The sequence below is a fragment of the Malaclemys terrapin genome, chromosome 5 (genome assembly GCF_027887155.1).
Source record: "Malaclemys terrapin pileata isolate rMalTer1 chromosome 5, rMalTer1.hap1, whole genome shotgun sequence".
Classification (NCBI taxonomy): Eukaryota; Metazoa; Chordata; order Testudines; family Emydidae; genus Malaclemys; species Malaclemys terrapin.
Window position 1 is genome coordinate 112,998,826 of NC_071509.1, and position 13,392 is coordinate 113,012,217.

The 13,392-nt window shown below is 41.2% G+C and overlaps 1 protein-coding gene across 1 annotated transcript in view; it reads right to left on the reverse strand.

Moving 5' to 3' along the window:
• Positions 1–7,725, reverse strand: part of DKK2 (dickkopf WNT signaling pathway inhibitor 2) — a 62,717-nt gene extending 54,992 nt beyond the window's left edge. Inside the window, exon 1 of the mRNA XM_054031064.1 lies at positions 6,739–7,725. Within this exon, the coding sequence (XP_053887039.1) occupies positions 6,739–6,996 (258 nt within the window). The 5' untranslated portion in view covers positions 6,997–7,725. The remainder of the gene's footprint in view (positions 1–6,738) is intronic.
• Between the last annotated feature and the right edge of the window lie 5,667 nt (positions 7,726–13,392).

Sequence of the window (13,392 nt, forward strand, 5' to 3'; positions counted from 1 at the left end):
AAAGTGAGCACTGTACACTTTGTATTCTGTGTTGTAATAGAAATCAATATATTTGAAAATTTAGAAAAACATCCAAAAATATTTAATAAATTTCAATTGGTATTCAATTGTTTAACAGTGCAATTAATTGCGATACATTTTTTAATTGCAGTTAATTTTTTTGAGTTAATCCCATAAGTAAACTGTGATTAATCGACAGCCCTAATTAAATTTCATTCAAAGCAGGTGTCATTGAGGAAAATTAAGCCCCTTTTTGATCAAGAATGGATCTGCAATGAAGACACGAACATTCGTGTTTTCACTGTAAAAATTAAAGGAGAATTTTGCAGACAAAACATCACCTGGAACAAAATTATGAAAGTTTTCCTTCTAAGGACTTTGGCAGTTGTGTGGGGCTCTCCATGTCATTGGAGTCACAGCTCAGGGAAGCTAGTTTCAATCTAAGGGTGCCAAAGGCACAATCTAGCCCTTAAAAAAATTTCAAAGGACCCCCTGAGGCTCTTCTAAGATTAACAGCCTAAATGTACACCGGACTTTACTTTCTTTGATAGTTCCTTTAATGCTTAAGGATCCTTAGACAATTTACAATCTTTACACATCTGACACTTCTGCCATGGGCATGATGCACACTATTAAGCATGGAAAACATCAACCAAATGGCACACGTACTGTGGGGATGAGGAAAGTTTGATGAAGGTCACTAGGACAAAGCCTACTTATAAAAAGTGCCCTGGGATCTGGCCACAGATCTTTAATGTCTACACAGAGGAGGCCAGGCCTCTGTTTTTAAAATAAAAATCTTTTGAATAAAACCTTAATTCTTGATGTGGCAAAGCTTAAAAAATAGTAAAGGGACACATGAAAAAACAAACTCGGGAACTGGTTTCAAGGGGCCCTATTGGGAAGAATTAAATACCTACTGTATTATATGTCCTGGGATACGTAGTTGTAAGGCAGTCAGTAATAAGACCCAGAATGCTTAATCAACTAACAGAATATGATAGAGATGTAGCATGCTATCAACAGATACAAATGCTCAGTTTTATCTAAAATTAAAACTGTACATCATTTGCACATACAAAGCTTCAGCTTACTGAGCTCGGGTAGGTGCTAAAAAAATATTTTCAGAGGGAAAAAAATGTTATCAAACTCTTTCTCACCATTTGTCTGTGTAGTCTATTGAGACTGTTAGATCTTCAGGAGAGGGATAGTCCTTTGATATGTGTTTATGCAGCTTCTAGCACAGTGACACTCCAATCTCAGCTGAAGGCCTCTAGATGCTACTGTTATATGAACAGTCAAATTAGAATAAATAAATATAATACTATTTTACAGGAGTTCTTCCTCCAAATTAAGATGTTAACTAAAAATTAAAGGGGGCTCAAAGTGAGACACAGAAAGGAAATAATTCCTGCCCAGTTCTCCAATAGAGAAAGAAGAGTTTCCTCGGCCACTTAACAAGATTGCTAACAGTCAGCCAGTAAGTGTCCAGATTCCAGACAACTAAAGATGAGGGCAAAGAATAGTTTCTTTGGTGGCCTTTATGGATGTTAGCAATTCTGGTTACTTACATAAAATTATCATGGCTGGATATAGTGCTGGGTATTGCAGTTAAATTATTCTTGATCCTGTGGTTAAATAATTGGTGCTGTCTTGGTTGTTAGCAATTTAAGATACTGTGGTTACATTTTTGGTGTCTTTGGTACCTTTTATTGCTGTGTTCTCAGGATACTGTGGTCAATTACTGAATCTCATGCTGTTTTACTTTCCTGCTACTAAGAAATCTCATCCTAGCATTTTCTAGGATGTCACAGTTCATGCTGGTAATTATGTCCAGTTGAGAAACACTATTATGTAAATGAGCTCGTGAATGTTAGAGCTGTACAAAGCTCTGCCATTTTGGATTCAGCTCAGATAAAGCTTATAGTCAAAACACACACACAAAAAAAACAAAAACCAAAACAAAAAAAACCCCATCTGAACTCAAAGGTTTGCTGGTTTCAACGTCTTATGTTCTCCACTTTCCTCACTCTGTTTCTCCCTTAACTAGCCTTTTTTTACCCACTCAATTTCTCACTTGCTCTTTCCTCTAACTTCTTAACCCCTCGTTCTTTTCTCTCACCCAACTGAAAGCTATTGCTCACTCCCTCAACAACTCCCACCACCACCACGAAAGGGTAGGCCCATTGAGGAGCGGAGATCCAGTTCAGTTACTCAGCATCTGCTCTTTTGGCCAGCTGCAGTGGGAGAAGGGACCTGTAGCTGGGGTTAGGGAAAAGTGTGTGTGGGGAGTACTAGGACCCATGCACTAGTAAAGGAAAGTAGTTGCAGATAGTAGGTGGATAGAGCACAGCAGAGAGGATGGAGTCAGAAAACAGGAGGGACCTATACCTACAGTGGAACTCGGAAAGGCTGAAGCACAGAGAGTGGAGAGTCTCTAGGAAAGAGGGGTAAATGCAAATTGCAGTGAAGTGAGGTACGGAGACAGCATACAAATAGTCTCACTGAAGTCAAGGGAATCTTCATTACTTTCAACCAGGAGTAAGAATTTTGCCCATAAAAGTGATCATTTCAGAACAGTGGGGGACAGCATGGGAAAGCTTGCCCTGCAATTGTGTAAACTATACACGATACGTGGCTAGAAAAATTCAATTCGCAGTGCTGCTAATCTGGCATTTTTCATTAACCTTAAATTTTTTTTAAAAGATTATAACTCCATAATCTTTTTCTCAAGAAGCCAGAATGGTAGCTGTTCCTAGAATTCACACGTCTAAACCAAAATTAAAAAGAATAGTGAGAGGAGGTGATGACATGTCACTAGGCCCTCTTAGAATAGCACATTCTTACACTATTCCTGCTCACTTGATTCAGGAAAAGCAGCCATTGATTTCACTGAGCCTCACGGAGCAGCAACTAACCTAGGGCCTGATTCTGCTGCCTTTCCTTGTGGGATTACTCATGTGAGTCAGTAACACAGAATCAGACCCTTACTGAGTAAATGGAGGTGCATATGGCCCCATATGTCTATATATTTTCCCTAGTGCGACTGCTTGTACATTTTGCACTTTTGTGAAAGTGGATAAACAACCATAAAATGAGAAGAGGAATGAAAGGACAGCCAAAATCCAAATAATTTAGCAATTCTATGATCTCTCACTCTCTGTAATTTAAAAACTGCTAAATTATGTTATAGCTATTTTTAAAGAAATAATGCTCATTGTATAGGCATAATTGTGTTCAAGAATTATTCAAAAATCATATTCCTCCTGATTGCCCCGTATGCATATGCCTACACTGGAATAAAAGACCTGAGGCATACCCATGGCTGGCCCGGGTCAGCTGACTTCAGCTCTGAGGGCTTCGCCTTGCAGGATAAAAATTGCTGTGGGGTCTCAGGCCGGAGGCCGGGCTCTGGGATTCTCCTCACTTATGGGGTCCAGAGCTAAAGATCCAAGCCAAGCCTGAACATCTACACCGCAATTTTACAGCCCCGCAGGCCAAGCCCTATGAGCCCGAGTCAGCGGACCCAGGCCAGCCACAGGTATTTAATTGCTGCGTAGATATAATCTCAGACCAGATTCTGCTTGCCTTACTCATACGAATATTCCCATTGGCTTCAATAGGAGCTTTGCCTGAGAAAGAAAGGGATGATCTTGCGCTTCTAAGTGAAAGCATTATTAAGTGTCAATTGCTAGAGGAAACATATCAATATGCCAGAGAAATCATGGACTATTAACACATTCATTTCTTTAAATTGATTAAATTAGAGTCAATCCTAATCTTGATGACGCAGATCATCATAGGATGTAAATAAATGTAAGAAATGCACCAAAGGCATACTGGTCTAACCAAAAAAAGAAACACACACACACACACACACACCCCAACAACTAATTGTTGGCTATCGTTCTCTTGTTCAGAGTGAACCAAATTCTTTGCTGGAAGTGTTCTCTTCACTTCAGTTGAGCTCTGCCAGTTTACACAAGCAAATAATTGAGCCCATACTCCATAGCTGTCATAATACCAAAAACTAAATTTTATTAGTTTCTTTGCACTTTATGCCCTAATTATTAGAAAAGCCATTTTCTATTTCTACATAAAATAGAAGTCTCAACATTTTAATACCAAGGAAATAATAGGTACTGCTATTTTTATCACACTATCAGTCCCGCTATGGAAAAAACATTAGCGAGAAAAATGTAGGAAGCGCTGCTCTTTTAACAAACATATCAAGTTCCCACTACAGTGTCCAATTGTCTAAACAAATCAAGGAAGAGTACTAATTTAATAAAACTCTATTTTAAGAAATTATTAAAATGTCATGTTTTAATTGTTTTGTGATATACTATACCACTGTTTAGAAATTCAGCAGCTTACCCACTCAAACCATAAATGTCAACAAAAAAAATGAACTATCATCACAAGATTTGTTGTTGTTTTTTTACTGAAGTGTTGTGTTAATTATCTTCAAGAACGAGAGAAAGAAATAATGTCTAAGAATTACTGGTTGTAAATCTCAGCAATTTTCATGGCTATCCAACCCCACACCTAACGATGTAGCCACAAATGAGGATGAAGCTTCATTAATGAGAAAATATAATGAATACATTACCCTCTCAACAGGAGCCGGTCCTGTATTCCTTGCTCAGGATAAACAGCCATTGATTCTAATGGGAGTTTTTCCTGAGTAAAGAGTGCAGGAATGGGGCTCCTGGAGCTAAATCTTGTTTGCCTTTCTCAGCCACGGAATCCATTGAAATATTGACACTAGTCACATGAGTAAATTGAGCAAGATTTTGGCTGAAGGGATATATTTGTAGTGCAAATTATATGAAAACAGGACGTGTAAACTAAGTGGCATCTTCTTTCCCACTAAGGACATTTATAATTATATAAAGGTGTCTCAGTGTGCTTTGCAGTAGGGCATCACTAATTCGTGCTAGTGACTGAGAGCCATTATATATGAACGAATAGTTCAAATTAGCAAATAAGGGCCCAGTCCTGCAAATCTTACTCTGAGCAGTTCCACTGACTTCACTGGGACTAGATGAATAGTATCAACATGTCTTTAGCGCTAAAGACATCTTATCCTGAATACGGGTGGCCATATTAATACCAAATAGCCAGATCCTGTCTTCCATACTCTTGTTGTATAGTACATTACTGTGGGAGCAGCAGCACAGAAACTAAGGGACTGCTCAGAGAGCAAGATATTATGGGGTGCGAGAATAAGTGGCAAAATCTGCCTCTTGGTGATTAAACACAGTGAAGAAAGCAAGGAGAATGAATAATAAAAATGTACAGTGCTCCTTTATTTTGTCAACGGTGAGTTATAATAAGTTATACTCTATTGTTTCCTAGTAAATGTAAAAGTAGTACAAGAATGCAATAATCCTAGTAATATGAGACTTCGCTACAGCACCTGCTATTAAACTTTTGCTCAGAGGTAAGGAATTCTATGTGAATTATAAAACAATTGTGGTGTCTGAGAAGGGAAACTACAGAGATTCAAAAATCATGTAATTAGCTTAAAATAAAACCCTAATCACAAATTGCTAGTTTTGCATGCACTCATAACAAAATAGCTACATCCAATTATTAGGGAGCTGCTGTGAAATAATTCAGTGAATTCAATGAATCACTTGAATTTGCAGCTTCTTCCTTGCTTTAAACAAAGATGTGAACAGGACAGGGACCCTTCAGGCACTCAGTATGTTTCCTCTCCAGTGCTGAATGTTGGCAGCTCCCTTGCCGCAACACTGTCTGTTGCTTATGAAAAGCAGCTGTATCTGGAGGTGCTACTAGTGTCTGATTGTATGAAAACCAATATTTTCCAAAGCAAAATAATGCATGCTCTATCTATACCATTTTTACAATCACTACAATGTGCCATTCAAGTGGAGACCTAAAAGACAATAGAGGGCTGATGACTTAAAATGCTACTTTATCATTTGCCATCCAGGAAACACAAATGCAGAAATGTTTCAGTCAGATTTGAGTGTATCCAAAGCAGGAGGAGGAAGGTGTTGTTGTTCACAGCCAAATCGGGTTCCCATCCTACTTTTGTAACTGTAACTCCTTTTTATTTCAGCTCAACTTTGCCCTCCCCATCCTGAGGGCTGTCATTCTGTCCCCAGCATAGCATGGCCATGACCAAAGAAAACATCTGCAAACGTTGTGGGGTGTCCCAGAGTGAAATATGCAAATCTTTTCCTACCTCACCCTAAGCACATAACTATGCACAAGAATTTTGCTAAAATATTGGATTAGAAAGCCTTCTGACCCTCATTAGTACACTTTCATGCAAGATTATTTCTCCTGCTCAATCTCCTACTACATCCTCTTTTCATTATTTATTAATTATTATTATTATTAATGGTTTTATTTCCAGCTGTCTTTATGAGCAATTCCAGCAGAGAAATGCTCAAGGCAATCATTTAAGCTTACTGACTCCTTGAGTCAATTTCTGATACTTAAGAAAAATAAAAAAGTTTAAAACCTTATAAATCCCCCTCTTACATCTATTCTAAAAACAATGTTGTCTTTGACAGTCTTGGAGAAGTGAATTCATTTCATTTTGGAAGGAAAGCTCTATCAAGAAGAGAGGGACTACAAATCTGACTTTTTTTAAAAAATAATAAAGTTGAATGTTAGACCTATGTGAAGTAGAGAGGGAGAGAGATCACACAAAAATAATCATTTACACATTAGTGAGAGAAAGAGAGAGATGTGTCCTACCTCTCCTTGCCGATGATGGTGCTTTGGAGGTTTTCCCATCTGCCCTAGGATTTTGCCCTTCTTACTGCTCCCAAGTGCCAGTCCCTGGTGGATGCCTGCAGATCTGTTGGTTGCCTGCGTTGGAGCCTCCCCCATCAGGGTGGACTTGATGGAGTTCACCTTGGAGCTGGAGCTGTCTAGCTGGGAGCTCTCCACCATCAGGATCACGGCTAGTAAGAGGAGACAGCAGGAGCACTTATTCCACATCAGCAGCATCATCTCCCCTCCCCACCAAAAAAGGATTTAAAAAACAGCAGAGGGATAAAAAAAAAAAAAATTCTCCCAAAGTTTGTTAACAAAACAACTCAATAGATTTCAATGCCACACGCTCAGGAAACCGCTGTCCTGGGAGAGACAGGAAAAAGAATCCCCTAAAAAAAAAGTACAGTCTATAGGAAATGAGTAACACTCAGATCAAGTGAAGTGACGGCTTTTTCCTCCAGATTCTTGAGAAGTTCAGAAAATTTTTTAGTGACTGGAAGCAATAAACTATGAGGCAATTGCACCCAGGAAAGCTTCCCACCAGTGGAGTCTCCCCGCAGGTTTGCTCAAACTTCAGACGAAGAGTCAGTTACTTATTTCCCCCCACTCCTCCTCTCTTGCTACACAAGTCAGCAGGGAGAAAACTCAAACCAGATCCAATCCAAGCAGCACCGTCAAGGGCTGGGATTAGTTTTGTTTCTCTCTCCCTCCTTTTTATTCCCCTCCCGTCTTCTTTTTCTTTCTTTTGCCTCAGCCTCTGTAGAGAGTGTTTGTGAAAAGGACACGTTCTCCTCCTACAGACTAGCTGGTGCTGGGGTGAGGGGCTCCAGGCATCCGGCAGACAAGCAGACAGGGTGAGTCCTGGGGACTGAAGCCCTGGAGTCGGGATCACACAGGCAGAAACAGACAGACATCTAGACAAACTCACTGACAAAGTCCTTAGCACAGATCTCTACACACACTCACTGTTCTCTGACAGTCTCTCACTTTGCTCTCGTCTCCCACTGCCCCCTTTACTTTTTATAGCTTTCCACAATGGATTTCTCTTTCCTCCGCCCCCAGTTCAGAGTGACAAGGAGTGAAACTGACTCTCTTCTCATCCTCCCCTTGCACCCTGCACCCACCTTCCCAACAGCAGATCTTTCTTCCCATTTTGGCTGGGAGACAGGAGAAGTATCCCCTGTCTTTAGGAACACAGCGGGCTGTATCTGTCTGTGTCCCCCTGAGCAACCAGCACACTCCTGAACACATGTACATACACAGTGTTTCAGGGGTCAGCACACTCAAGGACACATATCCCTTTCACTGGACTATCTGTAAGGCTAAGCTTTTGGCACTAAGGCATGGTGTTCAGAATAAATCAGGAATTTCAATAAAGCCCATGATGAGTTTGTGCTGCGGTGGTGGCTCTCCCCTGCAGGTTTGGGCCCAGCTCCATAGGCAGTGGAGACAGGTGAGGGGGGTAAAAGGCCATGCCCCTGACTTTTAAAAACCTGGACAGGAAAAAATATGCTGCAGCGTGGCCCAGTCAGCCCACCTGCCCCCAGGTTCTGCTCTGAGTCATGCTGTGTGTAACATGTTGGCCAGGTCCCGCTCTGCACGCTGCAGTAGAACTCAACTTCCAGCTGCTGAAACTGCAGTGGTAGCTCCTCTTGGCATCAGGGACTGGCCAGGTCTGGGTTACAGGGTGGACCAGTCACTTGAGGTCTTGTTCTTGCTGGTAAGGAGCTGTAGGGAAGATGGGACAGGGCCCCAGCAGGGTCATGCTGGTGGGAGAGGCTCCCTCAAGGGCTCTGGGAGGGTCATTGGGTGACTTTGCTGTGACTTCCCCTCCCCCCCCCATCTGTGCTGTGAAATTTACTAAAAAAATTGTAGCCTTAATTATCTGGGATGCGAGTAAAAGTTGGATCCTGCCAGCAAATGCTGCATTCTGCTAGATCTTGCCAATGTTTATACCCAGGCGCACAAAATTCCACTGTCTAAATAAAAAATGTCCAATCATTAGCAGTGTGCAGAAAAATTCCACAATATGAGACATCTCGGCACTAGCTCCACAAAAAACATGGATCCAGGATATGAATCCTTCTGTATCCTGCCAATTTTTGTGCCCAAGCCTCTAAATTCCATTATCCAAATAAAGAACACATCCAACTACTATCAGTGCACCAAAAAATTCCTGAACACAGCACATCTCAGTGCTGCAGTGCCACAAACTTCTGGATCTGGGACATGGATTCTGGTAATTTGGGCATGCTGGTTCCCCAAATCCCACCACCTAAGAACCCATCCAACTGCGACCAGTGTGCTAAAAAATTTGAGAGTATGGCACATCTCTGCATTGCAGCACTGCAAACAACAGGAGACAGGCAATGGAACTGGGGACTTGGGTGCAAAAATCAGCAGGATCTGGCAGGATTTGTCTAGATCCGGCTTTTACCTTTTTCCTATTAACTGAAAGGGACTCACTGCAAAAGACTCACCATCTGTACTGCTGTGGAGTAGTTACAAAGCCTTGATTCCTTAGTGAGTGTGTGTATGTATAGTGAATGGCAGGAGGGGAGAGAACAGTTTTTCTTGTAAGTTGCTTATTTACACACTTAAGTGTAAGCAATAACATTTTGGGAGGTGAGGAGTTCAGTAACTGGGTTTTCACGTGTTCTTTTCCTTCCACCGGGCTACTCATCTGAAAGAGAATCAATCATTTCCACTTATTATAGCCCTTTACATGGGTAGGGGAGAGGAATAAATGAAATTTCATTTCCCTTCTCCCTGTTAAATCAGCAGTTGTGTGAGAGGAAATCACTAAGGCATGCAAGGAGGAGGGAGGGCAGAGAGAGGAAAGCCCCCCGAACCAGCATCCTTTATTCTTGTAATTCTGTGAGCTCTCTTGCCTGGCTGTGAAGCTGTGGCTAGATCCTTTTGAAGGAGATAAGGAGCTGTGTCTCCAGCAATGACCTCATGTGAAACAATGCCTTGTACAGGCTTTTAAAAGAACACAGAGGGCTGTTTCTGCCAACGTGTCCCAATTTTAGGCTTTGCGGTAATCTAGAAGGAGCTCCTGGTAATGGGGAAGTGAACCTATAAAAACTTCAACTCAAGCCTTTGATATTTTTTTAAACCCAATTTTACATGGAGGAATTTTTTTTAAATCTTTTTTCTTATCCAAAGAGGTTATCAGCTTCAGTACTCATTTTTAGTATAGATGGATTTAAAATTAGTTTCATTTCTCAGAAGCAGCAGATCAACTATAGAGCTTGGATCTTAAATCCACAGGGTCCTAAAATAAATTGTGTTGAGTAGTTTAGAGTCTGATTCCAGGGTCAGATAAGTCCTTGTTTTGTACTTTAAAGATGAAATGGGCTTTATTATGGTCAGTACAAAGGTTTATAAGTTTCACATTTTCCCTATCTTAGCCTAGTGGGGAGGGAATGAAGGTGAAATGAAACTTCATTAACAATCCGACAGAGTTTTTCTTGCTAACAGCATTTGTCTTTTGCCCCTTTTTGGAGCCATGGATAAGGTTAGGAAATGAAGGGTGATTTTTGCATTTGCATCTGTGTATAATCATGGAAGGCAATTCTATAGGAAAGTTCCTAGCAGGGAAGGAGGGAAGTGCTTTGAAATTTCCTTAGGAAGGAGAAAATAATTTTTTCCCTACCCCCGTTTTGTTCACACACCTTTCCCGCATGTGATCTGGTTCATTGGAAACCTGTGAGAGAAAGCAAGGGCAATCATCTATCAGGGCAAAAGCAAAAGGCTACTTCTCATGAAGGGACTCATTCAGTTTGCATATGGATGAGCCTCTTTTTCACTTATAACACCAGTCTGATTGGGAACTGGGTGGCAATTTAATGTGTTGAAAAGATCCTTCTCTGTAATAAAAATTTTAAAGCATTTGAAAGAAACTTGAATTTCAGAGAAAACTAGTGAAGTAAGATCTCAACAGACTGCACACAGAAAGATCCCTACAACGCTGTCAGATAGAAACACCTGATCAGCTCTGAGACCCTTGGAGACACACACACAGGCATACTAGCCCCCCCATTCAAACATAAATCGCACTGAGATGGACGGGGACACAGCTCACTAGTTTATCACTGCAGTGAGAGACGTCCTGCATTTCTTTCCTGCAGTCAGAAGAGTTCTCAAACGGATGTACCAGGAGCTGAGATACTACAGAGAACAACTACCATGGAAGTCACACCTCTTTCCAGTCTTCACAGTGGATTTCACAAAACAGCCTTCCCTTAGTCTCAGTCTGCAAAGCTCACTGCCTTGTGACAAAGGAGCAGAAGGATAAAGTGGCGAGGTTTTGCAGGCTCCGCTTCCCATCTCAGTTATCATTCCCCCATGGTATACAAGATCAGTTAGAACTCTACTCAAGTAAACAAACCTTCCCCCCGCCCCTTACTTAAATTGATGGCATAACTTCTACCAGATTTTCGGTTTATTGATCAGAAAGCTATGGGTAATTATACTAGACAGTCACGTGGGATGGAAAATGTGATCCTTCACTGACAGTTTAATTATTTTGTAAGCACCTTGAGGGACAGACAGTGTCTCCTCTATGCTTTGTATAACTAGGAACACATTGTAAGCACTCAATAAGAGTCCGAACCTTCTCCCATTGAAGTACATGTGAGTTTGCCTATTAACTTCAGAAGTAAGAGAATAGGGCCATAAATGAATTAATTTATTGGGACTGTGGATCTGTTGTCCTCAATTAGGAAACATTCCCACTGGCTTCAACCTGATTTTTGCCTGAGCAAGGGTTGCAGGATCAACCCCCATATTAGCATTCACTAGTATTTATGTTTTTAAAAATACATTTTCTATTTATTTTAATTAAAGATCAACAGAAATAGACAAATCAACGATGAGCAAGTTTTTTGGAATATTGCCTCTTATGGGATTATAAAACAATGGCTGAGAGAGAAAAAGAAATACCGAGAGAGTCCATGAAAATAAAAGCTACAATCTAATTACCTGTTCCAAGTAACCACAGCTCTCACTGAAATCAGTGGCAGTTGAGGGTGCTGAATATCTCAGAGGAGGCACTGAGCACCTAGCTGGATTGCATTCTAAACATGATTTGTCTTTAAATAAAAAAAATGCATATATCATGTACATAGCCTGAACATGAACCAAATGACAAGATTCCCATTAGCTGCTACGCCCCTGGGTACAGGTTCAAAGAAAAGAGAAAAATGTGGGGTTGCAAAGGGGGTATAATAGATAGCCAAATACATCCTATTTCCATTCTACTAAGTTCAGTGGAGGGATGAATTAGAAATAAATGTGACCTAGGATAAGCACTGTTCAGAGGATGGGGGAAACCAACTGAGAATCCAGCAGTCCAAAAGGCTAGGACCTATTTTATGATAGGTTTCTTACATGAGATTCTTTGGAGTGAGGATTGCCTTGCAGCATCTCACAGGATTTGGAGAAAAGGTCTGCATAGTCTCTCCTTGACAGTTCATTTTCTCCATGAGGACTGAAGATGCAAGTTCTGGGTTTCACTCTAAGTGCAGGAGGGCTAAGGGGCTCTCCACTTGCTCAGGGTGCAGCTTTTGCTCCTACCACACCCCCATCCCTTCCCATAGCTCCTGTCTCCCTCTTTGCTCCTATCCACCTCTCTGTCCTGGGTCCTTTCTCCCTCCCTTCTGCTCCTATTCAACCCCACCAGTTCCTGCTTCACTTACCATCTGCACCTATTTACCATTTCCAGCCTCCTCTGCTTCTATCTATCCCACATACAGTTTCCTGCCCCCTCACCACTGCTGCCCCCTCACCTTCTGGCTCCTGCATTGCCCTCTTCTCCCCACTTCGTTCCTTCCCCCACTGCATTCAGTTGCTGCAGCAGTGGAGTGGAGAGGCTGCAGTCTCCCTGCTCAATTCCAGAGTGTTGCCACATGCACAGGATAGAGCATGCTCACTCACTCTCTGGGGATGGCACATGCACAATCTAGTCAGCACCAGGAACTGTGAGAGGATGGTGCACGCTCAATGTGAATGGAATCTTCAGATAATTTAGAAGCCAGATTAAGATAGTCTCTACTGAGCATGTGCAAACAGATTTTTCAAAAGCTCATACCTTGGCCAAATTTGAGGAAATTTCCACAGGGACAGCAAAAGGAACACTTCTGACATGCCCCTTCCCACATACCCCTGTCAAGTCTCTGCTCCGAAGCATGGAGGTGCTAAAGCTTCTCAATGAAACAGTTGTACTTTATGTTTTAAAAACATGGGGGAAACAATGTATTTTTTAAATAACAGTTGAACTGATTTATCTTACACGCCTACCCCTCTCCCACAAAAAACTGAATCAGCATACAGCAAACACCTGTCATGGAAAATTTCTGCCCCAATGGGAAAAGTCTGGCAAAGTTATAGGCAATTGAAATAGTGTTTTATAATGGGAAGTGTTGGGAGAATATTAAGTATAGGTGGCACTACCAGTTCAGCCTATAATACTAAGAATATTGCTCTCTACACAGAAACAGCTGAAAACTCAAATACTGTAGTGAATCCCAGCAAGATGCAAGCTAGGCTGAGGGCTAACAATAAGGTTGGTCAAAAATTTTCCAAAGCTATTTTTGAAAACCCAATTTACTGTCAATTAAATAATTTTTT